Source organism: Propithecus coquereli, unplaced genomic scaffold, assembly GCF_000956105.1.
Source record: "Propithecus coquereli isolate 6110/MARCELLA unplaced genomic scaffold, Pcoq_1.0 Scaffold179, whole genome shotgun sequence".
Classification (NCBI taxonomy): Eukaryota; Metazoa; Chordata; class Mammalia; order Primates; family Indriidae; genus Propithecus; species Propithecus coquereli.
This window is the reverse complement of record NW_012142634.1, coordinates 2,808,358-2,825,177: the sequence shown is the minus strand read 5'-3', so window position 1 is coordinate 2,825,177 and position 16,820 is coordinate 2,808,358. Positions and strand designations below refer to the sequence as shown.

The 16,820-nt window shown below is 46.5% G+C and overlaps 1 protein-coding gene across 1 annotated transcript in view; it reads right to left on the bottom strand.

Moving 5' to 3' along the window:
* The window catches only part of FGFR2 (fibroblast growth factor receptor 2), a 101,332-nt gene that overhangs the window by 9,771 nt on the left and 74,741 nt on the right, over positions 1-16,820 (bottom strand). Inside the window, exons 10-13 of the mRNA XM_012642382.1 lie at positions 12,310-12,461; positions 9,334-9,455; positions 7,301-7,411; positions 5,598-5,863 (exon numbers count right to left, since the gene is read on the bottom strand). Coding sequence (XP_012497836.1) covers positions 5,598-5,863; positions 7,301-7,411; positions 9,334-9,455; positions 12,310-12,461 — 651 coding nt within the window. The remainder of the gene's footprint in view (positions 1-5,597; positions 5,864-7,300; positions 7,412-9,333; positions 9,456-12,309; positions 12,462-16,820) is intronic.

The following is a 16,820-nucleotide window of genomic DNA, read 5'->3' as shown; positions in this document are numbered from 1 at the left end:
GAATACATAAATAAACGGACCGATCACTGTGAAGAGCAAAGGCAGACTAAATAACCCCAATCCCTCTTATCTGCAGTTGCCCAACCACACTGGTGTCCTCCTTTCAGATACATACGGATGCAAGTAGATCATCCTAAAACCTTTTATCTCAGTACAAGCCCCCCCTGGCCTTCACAGACAAATTGCCAGAAGAGTTGGTTGAATTCCAACATCACATCTGCTTCACCTGCTGGTCACTGCTTAGACATTCGAGCCTGTTTGCCACCCCTGCCCCTCCTAAAGTTTAGGAGGAACCTCTCACCTGCTAGGCCCACACGACCTCTTCCAGCCCCTCGGTGTTTCCCTCTCTGCTGCTGCGAACGCTGCCGATCTCTTGCCCATTTTTGAAAACTTGCCCTGTGCTGAGTTTCTCCCCACCCCCTCCTCCTTCCAGCTCGTTCTCTCCCTCTCTCCCCACCCCTCTCAGACCCTGGCTGGCTCCCTCCTCCTCCTTGGAGCCTCCAAGCAGAGCAGCCGCCCCGTTACATGTGTGTATTTCCGTGTATCCTCACGGTGTCAGTTCTTAGATGCATTCGCGTATTCGCAAATTCCTGTCTCCATCCTGACCTCTCTCCTGAGACCGGGGTTCTCATTATCAGCAGGCTATGGGACATTCCCATACTGATGTCCCCTTGACATCTCAAATTCCAGGTTTCTACTCCCTTCATTCTCACCCTCTGTCTCTCTTCATCAGAGAGTTGTGCGCCGGCACCGTTCACACTCTCTTCCCAGGTCCTGTTCGTTTCAACTCCAAGTAATTTCCAATTTGTCCCCAGAACTGCTCTCCCACTGCTACTCCCTCAGTCCAGGTGGTCATCAGTGCCCACCCCTGCCCCACTGCCTGCTAGTGGGTCTCTGTGCTTCGGAGCCCTACTGCACCTTCTACACTTCCCATGGGCTTATGTTTCTGAAATAACCGATCATGTCCCTGCCTGGCCTCTCGTGACCAATGCCCACCTATCTGTATCCTCAGTCCACGCCGTCACAGCACCTGGCCCGCACAAAGGGCTCAGCCTGTGTTTGTCACATACATCAGGACTAAATGCTGAAATGCTTGCTACAGAACAGCTAATTTATCATCGCAATACTCTTTGGTCTCAAAAAGATCTAGGTATTCTGACTTTTGTTTTCCTTTCTACAAATGATATGCTTTTGTAAGCTGTTGTTTTAGTTACACTTTAATATACCAAGATTTCATCATGACACATGGTAATTAGGGTCCCCAGGCATCACCCCTTATTTTGGGAAGAAGTAAGGTATACAGAAGTAAGCAAACACCCCCATCAAAAGCGTTCACACAGGTTACTGGCAAAGGCTGGCTAGCACATGAAGCAGAGAGTCTCATCAATCTATTCAACAAGGTTGCAATGGGGCTGGTCTTCGACGCTCTAAGAAATGGCCAATTAAAAAAGATGTCGAACAGTCCCTGAAATATGAATACGGAATTACTTTATTCTGCCCCAGCCCCAACTGCTCCTTGTGTCCATACGCTTCCGTGCCCGCTGGACGGGCTGAGATCAGAAACGGACAGCAGGAAAGCCCTGCAAACACGCCTGCTCTTGGCCAGACTGGAAGCAGGAAACGTGAGAGCTCCCAGAAGCCGCCTGGAGGTTCAGCTGGGGCGAGAGCAACGTTCCCAGTTTTGGAGACCTCCTCAAATTGAACTTCCAAGCCCCGGGCCAAACTCTCCCGGTGGTGTGTTCCCGCCGACACGAGCTCCGTGTGTCTGGCAAGCTGTGTGGTCAGAAGAATGTGGCTTCCCACGCACTGGGCTCTGACCACGCACCAGGCTCAGCTTGGACAGAGATGCTGCCCACAGCTACCGCCACCATCTTCTCAGCAAGAGGAGAATCTCGCACGGACATCCCTCATGCCAGGATGCTAGGAAACACCAATGCCCACCCCTGGGGTTGAACAAGAGGAGACTTGGAACCAATACCCAAGAAAAAGAAAATAAGTAAAGGCAAGCCAAATCCCCATGATCCACAGAAACCTGAGTTGGTCTCCTGCACAGAGAGCTGACCATTTTGTATAATCAGGGCCCAGGACAGTTTGGGATTCCATTTTTCTATAGGTGAAGGTCAACGGGTGGCTGCTGAGTGAAGAAAGACTAACACCCTGTGATACACACAGCGTGCTGGGTGCCCTGGATGGCTGATCACATTGCATCCCCATGGCAACCTATGAGTTGGGGATTATTAGACCCATTTTACAGATGGGGAAGCCAGGGCTTCCTTTAAAAAAAATCCGCTCAGGTTTAACACTTTGGAGGTTTAATTGGGTTTAGGATTTGGTTAAAGAAGAAAAATCACTGTGCTTTGAGCTAAAAATAGCAAAGATTTTATAAATTGTGTAAGGTTCAAATACCCCATTACCTAATTGTGTTACTGTATACACCACAGCACGTCTTTACTTGTCTGTCTGCACCCCCTTCCCCCGCCCCAAACTCACACACCACTGAGAGCTGCCTGAGTTCAGACACGGCACGTTCGTGTCACCATGTCCGGTGCTGAGCAGAGAGTCTGGCACAGTCCATGCCTATTGAGCTGACTTCACACTTACACAACCTCAATGACAGTGTACTTAATAGTTTTCTGCCCTCTCCTTCCAGGAAGCCATTCTCTAACAAGCCCGTGGCTCCCTGTTGTGAGAGGACGGGTGTGGGGAGGCCAAGATCTGACCTTTTCCCTCGGTCTTCATTCTCTACCTTGAAGAATAAGCCCTCCAATTTTGGAAGCAGGCTCCTCCCAAGGGCGCCGTTCTTAAAATCTTCATCTACCACTAGTTTAAAACCTACTCTGGGTCCTTAATTGCAGGTGGCCTCCAGCAAGGGGCTTTGGAACCAAATCCTGGTTTTCTCCCCTCTCAGACTGTGCCTTCTCAGCCTCCACTGCTATTTCTTTCCCGCACACTAGCCAATCTCTGTATTTGAGTTTTCTCGAGGTTTGACTTTGGGCTTCTATTTTCCCCCTTCTAAGCTTCTCCTCAGATGATTTGTTCATTCCCACGGCTTGAAACAACCACCGCCTGTGCCGGCTCCCAGGTGTTCGGCCCACCCCTGGGAGCTGAGCTGTAGTTTGTAGTTTCGTGGTTGACATGTTCCCTTGAGTGACTCCCAGATACGTTCAAGATGAGCTGTGTATTTTTCACCATCTATGCCCCCCGCCCCACCCTGATTCCAAATCGTCCTTCATCCTGGGAGGCTGCGCCACCGCCCAGTTCCTCGAGCTAGAAATCTGGACATCACGATCCGGATCCCTAATGGATCCATTAACTATCCCGATGGCAACACGCATTAAACACCAACCCATTGGCTTCTCTCAGTGTCTTTGGCCCCATGTACCCACGGCTCAGCCCCGACCACTGTCACCTTCACAGGAACTCAGGTTTCTTGTCTGCCATGAAAGCAGCAGCAAGAGACACCTTAAAGCACAACCCGACCTGATTATTCCCCCAGTCGATGGCTCCCCACGGCAGCGTCCTCGCCTGGGTCTTCAAGGCCCAAAGAAGCAGGGCCTCATCCCACTGTTTGTTTCCTCCACAGCACGTTTCTCGATTTTTCTTTTACATACTTATTTTCATCCCCACATTTACTGTCAATCTCTCCTACTGTCGCCCATGGTCTCTGCCCCAAGAGATTAAGGACTATGTCCATTCCGGCCCCCTCACTGGACAGCCTGACCAACGGCATGAGGCATCCACTGCCCTGGGAATGTGTGCTGAAGAACTGAGCAAAATGACCAGGCCGGCACTCCTACCCCGCGGCCATCAGTAGCAGCGCCCTGCCAGGTGCAGGACGACTTCCCCCAGCACACGGGGGAGGCGGCACGGAGTGACCAGGACCAGAGGATCCATGCTTGCAGCTGCGGACAGACTGCCTGCCCCAGTCCTCTCCAGGAACTGTCACAGCTACAGAAGAGCTGGGACAGTACAATGGTTGGTCACCTTGGCCAGATTTGCTACGTACACTTTCTCTCTCCTCTCTCCCCACACATACCCCACTCCACACACAAACAGACACAGGTACGCTCACACACACCCCATATACATTTTTTATGACTAAACCATTTAAAAGTGAGTTGCAAGTATCACTGATGCTTCACATCCCAATTCTTTGGCATTTCTCTCCTACCTTAACACGATACCACTACCACCACCCCCAAATCAACACTGGTGTCATAATATCATCGGGAATATCATACAGCCATATTCAAATTCCAAGTGTTCACGAATGTGCTTTGTAAGAGCTGCCCGCCTCCCCCCAACAGCATCATGCCCAGGGTCATGCCATTGCATTTAGTAGTTGTCTGGTCAGCCCCCTTTCATCTAGAACTGTCTCCCCAGCAGTTTCTGTCTTTCACAATGCTGACACTTTAGAGCAGTGTCTTGTCAAATGCCCCACATTCTGGGGCTGTCTGGTTGTTTCTGGATGCCAAAGACTTTTGATTGGCAAACTGCCCTGCCCATTTGTGCACACACACATAATCACAGAACTCAACACTATGCTTTAATCACTTTCCTAAAACCTATACATTGGGAAATTTCACAGGGAAAAAAATTTGAAAAAATCTTAAACTCTGGATTCTCTTAAGAATAAAAATTTTTAAAAATTAAAAAAAAATAAACAACCCAGAACATGTGGTAGCTCTGGGCCATGTTCCTACATGCCCAGACAGCAGGGCAGAGGTACAGCCATCCCTGGGATCTCTGAGGGATCTGATGGGCCGCCTCACTCACTCACGTGACGGGCATGGCCTCTGTGGAGACTTGAGCTTGTGACCCTTCAAAGCAGCCCAGGCCCCCAGGTGACAGAGGGTCCACATCCACCAAAGGACCTCACCTCTGTAGGGACCCGAGGGATTCCTGATGCTGGAACAAGCTCCACCACAGGTAGGAGCCCAGCCCACCACTGCCCACGGAGGCAGTTCTGCAGCTCTCCTCCTGGACTGTGGGTCTAAGGAAGGGTCTCTTGGGTCATCTGAAATGTCCCCAAGGACATCTGGGCACCTGTCTAACATTTCAGAATAACTGAAATGTTTAAAGTTCCATCATGAGTGGCATGCTTGGAATGTAGGCAATTCACCTCAGGGGACCTGGCCAACTTCTAACCACAGAGGGTCACCTGCCAAATGAATCAAAATAAACTCAGATACCCAGGACTCACTGGTGCTCAAATACACCTTTGTTTGATCTTTATCCTTGGACTATTTAATGCCATATCAAACTCGAAACCATAAGCACAACAACCTAAAGTCTATGTCTAAAAACTGAATAATCATGAAACAAATGAAGCCCCTTCCCCCAAAAAAATCATCAGAATTAAAGGGAACACCCTCCAAACAAGCCATCCTCCACCTGGAGAGCTGAATTCCCAAGAGAGTCAAACCTTGCCCTGTCTCAAAGGAAAGACATCTTTCCTGCACATCTCTGCAGTGTTATTACAGGTTTATGAGGCTGCTCTGGCTTCACAGAGTTCATTAAACCCGAATGTGAATAATGCAGTAAATATTTTCCAGGTCATACAAGACATGCAAGGGCTTGATCTAGCAAATGAGCACATCCAAAGTGCCTGTTTTCTTCAAAGACATTTTTAACTGGATTCTGTCCAACCAAGTCGAATGTGAAGAACTCACTTTTTGGGAAGCCAAGTACTCCATGCCTCTAGCCAGCTGGTAGGTGCATGACACCAAGTCCTTGAAGGTCATCTGCTCCTCGGGAACACGGTTAATGTCATAGGAGTACTCCATCCCGGGTGGCCTCCGGGCTCGGAGGTATTCTCGGAGGTTGCCTTTCGAGGCATACTCGACTATGACGTAGAGCGGTCCTGTTGAGGGAGGAGAGCATCTCTTAAGACAGAATCCGGGATCTGCCCTCGACTCAGCAATGGGTTTTTAGTTATTATGACCCAATGCTTTTCACGGTTGTTGTTTTTTAAAAGTTTTAACGTACAGAAAAGCACACATAAAAACAGAGTACCTGCATCCTAATCTATCCAAAATGATTGACAGCCTCAAAGGCTTTAAGAAATACACAAAGATACAGCTGAAGTGTTCTTCCCTATCCTCTTGGGAGCAGCAGCTATCAAAAATTTGCTCCCTCCAGTATATCCTTCCAGTTCATTTTAACTAATCCACATACATATGTGTATCAATAAATATTATTCTTAATGACATAAATGAATAATAAAGGTAGAGCTTTGCAACATTTTCTCCCTATACATTGTCCTTTTGGAACCCAATTAGGCTGACAAAATAAGTCTAGATCATTCCTTTTCACAGCTGTATCCTATATACACCACACTTTATTCATCCATTCCCCTGTACTCACGGGCATTTGCTTCCAGGTTTGGGCCATAACAAACAGTAGGTAGCAAACATTCCTGTACATGTTTCCTTGTACACACGTGCAATAATTTCTCCATGGTATAGACTAGAGAGTTGGCAAACTACAGCCTGCAGGCCAAATCCTGCCTACTGCCTGTTTGGGTAATTAAATTTTATTGGCACACAGCCAGGCCCATTCATTTCTGCACTTCTAGAGCTGCTTTCTCACTACGATGGTAGGAATGAGTCGTTGTAACAAAAACCATAAGGACTACAAAAGTCTAAAATATCTACGGTCACCCTTTGCAGAAAAAAGTTTGCAGATTCCTGAATAGATCTAAAAGAGAAACTGCGAAGTCAAAGATAGGCATTTTCAAGTTTATTAACAACCATCGAATTGATTCCCGAAGCATCAGTAAACATTCAATGGAAGAAGCTGCAGCCTCTCTCCACTAAGGAAGAGAATGTGTCCCTTCCTAACACCTTCCCCTCTTTTAAGCTATTCTTGGGAGCTCAGCCATCTGTTGTCCACAGCAAGAGGTGAGTTCCTCAATCCCCATTTTAAGGGAAGAGCATCTCAACCAAAACACAGAATCTTATTTTGAGAAATTTCTCTTAGCACTTCCAAAACAAAAGCACAAGGAGACTGCCTTTCCCCAAACGCCCTCCAGGTTATGATCTAGAAATAACAGGACCCTCCAGGCCCTCAAATCCGAAGTCGCCCGACACCCACCTTTTGCCAGTCCCCCAGGTACAGGCACAGAGCCCCCTTTGTGTTCGTGGCTGGGAACATCTTCCTAAGGGTATTTTAAAGAGATCTTTAAACATGCACTTGAGGGGCTCTGGGAGCAGGATCTAAAAGCCCAACTGTTTTCAAAATGATTCTAACGTTAAATGGTGGAGTATTTGGATAAAAGCATTTTTTTCTTCCTACTCACCATCCTGCGTGCAGGCTCCAAGAAGATTTATGATATTTTTGTGTTTTCCAATCATCTTCATCATCTCCATCTCTGACACCAGATCAGAAAGGTCTTTCTCCGTGGCGTCATCTACGAACATCAGGTACATCACAAATCAGTCTGTACCCTTGCACTCACCGGCTGTCCCTGTTAGCTGTCCAAAACTTAGTTAAAACAGCATGAAATTGAATCTTAGGACTAGAAAAGACTTCCCAAGTCATCTCTCTCATTATATCAGTGAAGGGACAAAGGCCCAGACAGGTCTAGAACCCAGGCCTCTCATGCGAAGGCCTGGATCCAGGGGGCACCCCATAACTGTATCCATAGTGTGCATGCACGTGTATTCTTAGCAGGTGTAAGGCCACGACTTCTAGTGGCTTCTCAAAGGGGGGTGCAACTCCCATCCTAAAAAAAGTTTCGTAAACCTCCGCTCTGTAATTTCCAGCAGGAATGGCACAGACCCTACCTACACGGGCTCACAGTGAGCTCCTAATAAGTAGCAAGACTCTTTCCCACGTGCCCCCTGCAAGCTAATTCGGTATGGAAAAACCTGGCTTACTTAAAAAAGATGAAACAGGGCCATGGACAGGAACCGTGCGGCAAAGAGCTTTTTGGCTTCACACAAAAGGAAGAGTGATACGGTTGCGTGTGCAAAGTGTACGCTGGCGTAGATGGAGAGGGAAGCCTCCCGCCACACGCGGGGAGGGAGCCACACTGGTGGACACATGGCACAGGATGTCCCCCTCTCTCCAGGCTCTGAGCCATCCACTGGCTATAAAAAAAGGACACGCCGCAAGGGCTCGGGGGCTAATGTCCTTCTACATCCTAAAAAGGAAGGCTGCCAGCCTTGGCACGACAGAAGAAACAGAACTCACGGACCTGTCTTTCTGCAATACCCAAGTCACTCGGAGCCCCAACCAGAAGTTCTGCCAAAAGAGACACAAAGCCAGGGACTGCCTCTGCTGGTGATGCCATGACACCTTAGGTGAGAAAACACGGTTCTCCTCCCTGGCATCAAGCCCCCAGGTGGGGAGCACCTCAAAACACCCTAGTTTTCCTTGGGAGCCATTCAGATCAATAGCTTTAAAAATCAACATCCTTTTGACTGTTTCCAGACTGCTATTTCCCCCGAGGGAAGGACATGATGATCACCCCATGAGAACCCACGAGAGACAGAAGAAGGCTACCCCCGGAGGGCCCCCACGTGCGGGAGCCCACATCCTGAGGTCAGACCTCCCTGCCCGGAAACGTGGGCAACGCTCCGCCCGGGGTCTCCTGTCTGAGATCCCTACAATAGGATTTATAAGGCGACCGTTCCCCGTAACTCTTCTCATAAAAGAATACTGTGGGAGGAATAAGTTAATGGTTAAAAGTTCTTTAAGCTCCTAGGACACAGGCATGGAGCAGGGTTGGAAGGTTGATGCAGAAATGCTCAGACTCCCCCGAGCGCGACGTGACGTTTCCATCTCAGGGCGATTGTTCCCGTGTTCCAGGAGGCTCCGAATCAGCCCAATCCTGTTAGTTTCTTTTTAGCTTCCAAGTGATTCTCCCAGACCAGTGTCATTTTTACTCTGCTCCTCACACAAAAGAGAAGGTGTTCTTCTCCCCAAGCCTCCGGGCCCCCTCCAAAAATGCTCATCTCCCTTTTCTTACAGGTTAGGCCTTGGCTCCCACATCCCACGTCCTAACCCCCATCGAAATCCAATCCTATGAGAGTCAGTATTTTCTAAGCACATAAACACAGAGAGAAAACGAACAATCATGGCCATCTAGAAGGGGCGAAAGAAGAACTCCGTGCAGGGGGGGACTGCTTTCTAACAAAACTGGCTTTTCTTTTTGATAAGTACACACAGCTCAAGATAAATCATCTGTCCAAGATGCTGATTTATACCGAACACTTCTCAACCTCCAGGTCAACTATGTGCTCTCTGACCCCCTGGCGTGATAGAGTTCACATGCCACAAAAGGAACATTCTTGATAAGACTGTCTCCCCTCCCGCCTCTCCACTCACCTTTCAACATCTTCACTGCCACGGTGACCGCCTCCTTGGCCTTATCTTTGTCGATCCCCACCGCTTCTGCCATGACCACTTGCCCGAAGCAGCCTTCCCCCAGGGGTTTGCCCAGCGTCAGCCTAAATGTGTAAATAGGGGATTAGCACATGGCATCTGGTGAGGGGTGCAGAGAGGGAAATTCCAGAACTAAATATAAAAATCTTTCAGCGGCTTGCAAAAGTATGGCATATTTATCATATGGAACTAATGAGGCTCAGGGTACACACGCGCCCGAGTATTTTCTTAGTGACGTTTTAGAGAATGTCAATTACGAGTGGAACAGCTATTAAATTTCACATTTGTATTCTCGATTTATTTTCTTTATGGAAGGTATCCTTGCTAGTGAGGTGGTCAGCTTTCCTAAGTGCCAACGACGAGCTTTTCATCTTGAGCCAATTAAATATTTGTGATTTAGAATGGCTCAAAGAAAAACGTTAAGGCTGTTCTTGTTTTTTTTTTGTCCCTGCAAAGTAGGGACTTTAAAATTACTATTATTCAAATACCGATGGATGTTATGGTCACATTCCTTGCCAAGTTACAGGATGTGAATCTTAAAAGCATTTCAAGGAATCTCTATTTTTTCACTAGAGAAAAAAGAAAATTCAAATAAATTAGGGAAATGTTTTTTTGACATAAGTTTACAAGTCCTTATGACTACATACAATTACCAATGAAGGAAATCCAAAGTGAACACAACAGATTAAACTTCTAAGCATAGAAGTTCTATGTGTATGATACGCATAGCCAAATATCGTCCTTAGACATTCCAGAAATCAACAGAATGGAGAAGGCTTTGGAATATTTGTAAGTATAGTTTTTTAACTTCAGCATAATACAGCAAAGTCCTGAGCTACCATCAGTAAACAGTATTTACAGTGAGTACACAACGCTTTCCAAAAGCTCAGCATACAGACCGGGGGCAGTGCATGCTATGCTGAGGTCATTTTGTTTCTAACCAGAACCAAAATTAAATTTAACATCTTGGCAGAAAATAAACATTTGCATCGGAAAAATGGCTAATTTATGTCCCACTGCCCTGCTACTACAAGCATAACAATCCTTTCTTTGTATAAGTCTGCCTCCGATCTAATAAACTGCTTCTAAATAGCCTTCATTCATTGGAAATCTGTTCCACCTACGTTTGTGCTAAACGCTGTTTCGAAATGTTCAACACTCAGATTTTCCACACTCGGGGTACCCCGGGGTGGGAGCTAAGAGGTCGGCACACACAGACTCCCACTGTTGACTGCGGTGTCTGTCACAGGTGGCAAAAAGTGAACCTAAAACTGCAATTTCTTAAAATATGATCACAATTCCCTGATGCAATCACATATACACAGGAATGTGCACATGAACTCACCTGTATAATCACACACACTAGAGAGCTGGCGGGGTTCACAAGAACCACCCCGCTCTCTCTCCATAGTCTATAGGGGAAGAAAACATTCTTTTTGTTTTCTCTGGTGTCTCACCAGTAAGTGTCCAATAAACATGTCCTGAGTGAATGAACGAATGGTCTTTTCACTACCGTACACAAGTAAGCTGGAAATTACTTCTAGTATCACTCTGACTGAATGATGTCTATACAGTTACTCCATTCTAGCTTACGGTACATATTAGTGTCTCTACGTTGGCTGTTGGGAAATAAGACTGATGTGAAGTCAGGTGATTCAAAGTCCCAAGTGCCACAAAAGCTACCCCTCCCTTCTAAATTGAGCTCATCATATTTTGTCTCTGGAAAAGCTTATCTTTGTGTTTCCAAATTTGTATATACGTATACAAGAAGTGTTCATTAAAGACTTCCCTAACATAATCCCAGGGAGTTCCTGCAGATGTCAAGACAAACAGGGCAGCTGTGTATAAGCCAGTCAAGGTTATTCCAGTGTATTTGGTGCAGAAATGTAGTCGGTATTTCCACCTGCCATTACTCTCAGGCTGTTCAGACTCTAATTACTACAAGAAGTACCCCAGAAGTGAGCTGACAGCCCCTCAACGACCGTCGCACTTTATTTCAGAAGGTGGGTCTGGGGGTTGGTCCCTGCCTAGAGGACGAGGGCTACCACTGACTCTGTGCCCAGCACAATGATCTTGCTGAGGTTTGCAGTTCAGAGCTCCCAAGTTACCAATATAGGACAGGAAATTTGCATGAGCCAAGAATCATGCACAGTCCTGGGAGGTCTGTATCACAACACTCGTTTTATACGAGTGAAGTTCAGAGAATCAGGCGATTCATTCAACGTTGCCCAGCCACTGGCTGGCAGAGCCAGGACTCGAATCCTGCCCAACAGAGCCCAGAGTACGTGGACTTCAAGCCAGACCATGAGACACACAGCTCTCAACAAGGCCATCAACAAACCCCAGGTGGCCATGCTTTGACCAAACAACTGATTATAACACCTCTGTACCATCCAATAATTAAAATATTATGGACCACAGAAATCACATATGAGGTACCATATTTGAAGCTTTTCAGCCCAACGTGACATTAATAACCATTAAAAACAGCAACACTGGGCAAAGATCCTTAAGGCAATTTATATTCTGCATCTAATTTCTACACAGAAATGAACTATGGAACAGTCATGTTCTAGTAATCCAAAGTCAGAATGTCAGATCTGTTTTTATAAACTGGATAATTCTATTTTTATTCCATTTGACTGGGTTTGAATTGCCTAGAAACTTAAAAAATGACAACCAATGTCATCTTCTTTGGGGACCAGAAAGGGTTTAGTAGCTCTGCTTTACAGGAGTTATTAAAAAAAAGTCCATTCTCTTATTTTCCAGGAGTTGGTTATTTAGAAATATAATCTTACTCATGTTGACATCATCAGAGCAAGATCTCTGCAGTTAAAGGTCATAGAAAAAAATGTTAATCTGATAACCCCATTTATAGCTGAGTCTCCCTTCTGGGAAATGCCCAGTACAAGTACTCACTTATCTCTTGGAAACTCCCATTTTGGGTCCTCTGGCAGCTCATACTCAGAAACCCCCGCCAGCATGGGGGTGTCCGCTGTTGAGGAGAGGCGTGTTGTTATCCTCACCAGTGGGGTGTTGGAGTTCATGGAGGAGCTGGACTCAGCAGAAACCTGGATACAAAATGCAAAGACCCTGATGTAATCCTGGCTCCACCAGAGAAGGCCGGATGTCAGCCCGAACCCAGCCAGAATATCGATTCTTAGAAAGGAAGGGGATGGGGGCCGGCCAAAGTCGTGAACCAAAATGAAAAACCACTGGATACCGATTCTTCTGTCCTCCCGTCTATGCCGTACTAGATTTCATCCAAATTAGATGTCACTAAGGTCAGGTTTTCAAATAAAATTTTTATATCATGTCTGATCAAAATATGTCTTCTTTCTGTCCTAATTCCTCCAAATAGTCCCCGAGGACATGCAGACAGCTCTGCGTTCATTATTGCCTTTTTACTTATACCTGAACCTGTACTGGAGCTCCCCGGATAATCAATCTCCTCTTAGACCTGCTCAGATCATGGGTCAATGCCACATGCTTATGAAATTTCATGACAATTTTTAGGAAGTCAGTTCTTCCATATTTCCTCTGTCTTTTGAAATGTAAAGCAGAATATCTCGAGGGAAGGGCTCTAGGATTTGGATATGAAAGACATTCCAGTCCCTTTATTCAAGGTAACTCAAGATCCTGGCATTGGGGGCAACTTGGTTTCTCCCTAGTCCTTCTGGAGACACATTGATGCCAGGCCATTCAGTGAAAATGGGCTGCCGCCTGTCAACTTCAGTTCCAGAAACCAGTGCGCTGGACACGTGGGTCAAAGTGTCAACGGAAAGAAAAATATACCTTTATTCGTAATCATACAGGACAGCCCCTCTCCCACCACATCATTTTCTCATTTATCCTGATCCATTTCAGTCTGCATCTGATAAAATGATTATTTCATAAATATATCATCTTCCCTTGACTGGTTTCTATACAGAAAAACTCATGTAGCTCACTTGAAAGCTACTTGTGAGGATTACCACCCAATCTTGGTCTGACCACGGGCTGCTTGAACACTGTGAACAAGATTTGGCCCAAGGGAATTGGGATGTGAGGTTAAATATGGCCCATCCAAGCAGCCTACCTGCCCACCTTGGCTTCTGTACCCTGCACTGGTGGACAGCAGTCCCCAGCTGCACTTACAAACACCTTTTAAATCGAGCTGGCAAAGACTAAGTCCAGATGAACACATTCAGTTGGGATGAACTTCCACAGGATGAGTCCTGGACCCTTCTCACAGGGAACCAGAGGGCCGGTGATCCCCCGGGAACGTCCCCATTCAGAAAGCCTCGAGTCTCTCCTTTGTAAATCCAGACTATCCTTAATGCAGGTTGGAAACTCAAGAAGATGCCCAAGAATGGATTGCAGGGCAATCAGCTTAGGAATAGGGAGTTGTTTTCAGTATTAAAATCAAGAAGTAGGCCATTTTTAATATGGAATTTCTATTGTTTTTAAAAATGTACATGAGTACATTTCTGAGCAGTCTTTTGGCAAGAGGGGGCGTTAATTTTGGAGCTCAGCGCCTCACACCCAAGTTGCACAGGCAAATGGATGAAGCAGGTAGGAAAGGACAAGAAGGCAAAGGGAGCTCCCGTGGGATCCATCCTGCTCCCCATGGATGTCACAGATGAGGCAGAAACCCCACCTGGGTGAAACAGAAAACTCCAAACCGCCCTGCCCCGCCACCCCCCCCCCCAGCCACAGTTCACATCCACGTGGTGTCCAACCTCACTGTAGTGAGCTGACTTCGGCTGCAGGACACATCAGAAACTGGGAATTTTCAGAGAACATCAAGATTTCCAGCTTCCACTGTCCATATAAATATCTGGCTCTCCATCCAGAGAAGGGGCCCAGAAAGATTCAGGAGCAGGTTTGCTCCACCTTCCCCAGATTCTTCCGTTTATCTAATTCACTCTGCATCAGGGTCACGTGCTACGGATGCAGGAGGAGGATGACGTTTTCAAAGAACAAAAAGGTCTTCTGAAAGTTCTTCCACGTGAACCGGCAAAGATTGCCCCTCATTGTATCAGGGGCTAGAAGCTCCAGCCAAGCTAGTAAAAGTCAGACTAGCAATGAGATACTACAGGCCCCGAATGGCCAAGACCTGGCAGACCGTGCAGCCAGTACACCCTCTGCATGGCCGGTAGCATAGCCTTTCATTGCTGGACACCAGAGGTCCCCAAATTCCACTGTCGGGGTGCACGATGTGCTGCAATCAGTGAAGATGGGGAACCGACTGGGCAATCACCGGGGCCGCGGTTCCGGATGACCGGAATGCCCAGCACGCAGAGGCAGGTCCGAGCTCCTGCACCTTGTCCCGGAAAATCACTGCCCTCATCAGCGAAGCTTACGGAATAGGATGTGGGGAAGGCAGCCTTTCCACAGTGAGGTGTGAGAACACAGGAATTTTAAAAGTTTCTGGAAGGATATATAAGAGACTTAGCAGTGGTCACCTTTGGGGAGAAAGATTAAGGGTTGGGAGATGGGGTAGAAAATATGTTTTATTTCAGAACTTTCTAGACCATTTGGATTTCATTACCATGTACACGAATTCCTTTTATGTTTTAGAAGTAGTACTTTCCTTAACGAAAATATTTTTTAGAATAATAAGGATCTGAACTGAGGCATGAACAAGGGGAAAAGAAAACGAAGGGCATCTGCTTGAAATATACTGACTTCTATAACAGGTTAGAAATTATAAGATCGTTGCTTTCGGCCCTTTCTTCTGCTACCAGGTTGGGTTTTGTGGCTCCTCCACGTCCTGCAGTGTGGTGCCCCCTTGACTATGCACAGCCAAGCAGCCAACCCTGGGGCTGCCCTCCCTGTAAGCGTGCATGACAGGAGACCCCACATTGGGTGGGCTGCACCCCAACCAACCGCACCAACGTGGGGCTGTGCAGTCACACTGTCGGGGTCCACGTCCCAGTTTCAACACAGGACGCCACTTAACTTTCCTAAGCCCGATTTTCCTCATCTGTTAAAAAGGAGACAGGAACAGTTCCAACTGCACAGAGTTAACGAAAGGATGAAGTGAGGCAAAAAACCAACAAAATGCTCAGTGCTGAGCCAGGTTAGTATTTGCTACCAATACCACATCAATTTTTCTTAATGTCTTTAGAATCATTTGCAACCAAGATCCAAGAGAACATACAATGGCACCTCTCTCTGGATAACCTGGAGCATTTGGAAACCAGGGCTGTTCTGTATATAAGCTACAGTCGGCCCTCTGTATCTGTGGGCTCTGTATCCGCGAACTGGACCAACTAGAGATCAAAAATATTAAAAATAACAATACAACAATAAAAATAATACAAATAAAAAGCAATACAGTGTAACAACTATTTACATAGCATTTACAGTGTATTAGGTATTACAAGCTAGAGATGATTTAAAGCACACAGGAGGATGTGTGTAGGCTATATGCAAATACTACACTGCTATATACAAACAAGGGACTAGAGCATCCATGCATTTTTAGTATCCACAGAGGTCCCAGAACGGAGCCCTCATGGATAGTGAGGGATGACTGTATGTCAAACTGTGTGCACCTAGAAAGAAAACCCAGCGACAATAAGGGCTGACTGCAGAAGAGGATGTAGCTCTGAGGGACACAGCTGATTTGGAAGACGAGGCCCTCTGCTCACAGCCGGCAGGGCTGAGGTTCCAGCAAGCTAGAAATAAAGAATCCAGGAGCTGGGGGGACAGTGTCACAGCAGGAAGAAAGCCAGAGGGTAAGAAAGTCCTAACGACAAATGTGGCTTAGGGGCTACTTCAGAATGGGAAAATTGAACATGCAGTCTGAAGGTAGCTGCTCTGTAGCTAACCTGCAACCCAAAAGGAATCTACATCCACAAACCCGTGGCAAAAATTCACACAGATGTACACCTTTCCCCAAACAGAGCGTCCGTGCTCAACAAGAGTTGAATGTGACAGATTTTAAAACAGAATACCTAAAAATAAATAAAATGGAAAACCAGTACAAACTTTGCTTTCGTTATTACTAAAATTTAAAAAGCATGTTTATAAAAAGGACTACTTATGGGAATTTGGTTCAGATGAAGTATAGAGATTCGGATTATATGTACGAATCCGGAAAATACTTTTGTAAAAACAGAAAGTGTATGTGGGGCGGGGAGGTAAGAAAATGCCCAAAGTATAAGAATTTGATTGCTCTGTCTACTGAGGTATGTGTATGTCTTAATTTTACCTCCATGCATTTTTACTATGCTTTTAAAATCCCCTCTGGGACCGTAAAATATGACTGGCTTTCTCTCCACTGCCTTCTACTCTGAGCGCGAAGCTGTGTCGAGGGCCTGGCGCCGCCCCCGGCAGGAGGCTCCCCCAGGGGACACCACGTTCCACTGGAGCTTCTCTTCTCCAAATCAGATCCTCCAGCAATTCTCACTGCTCACCTCTGATATCCTTCTACTCCCTTC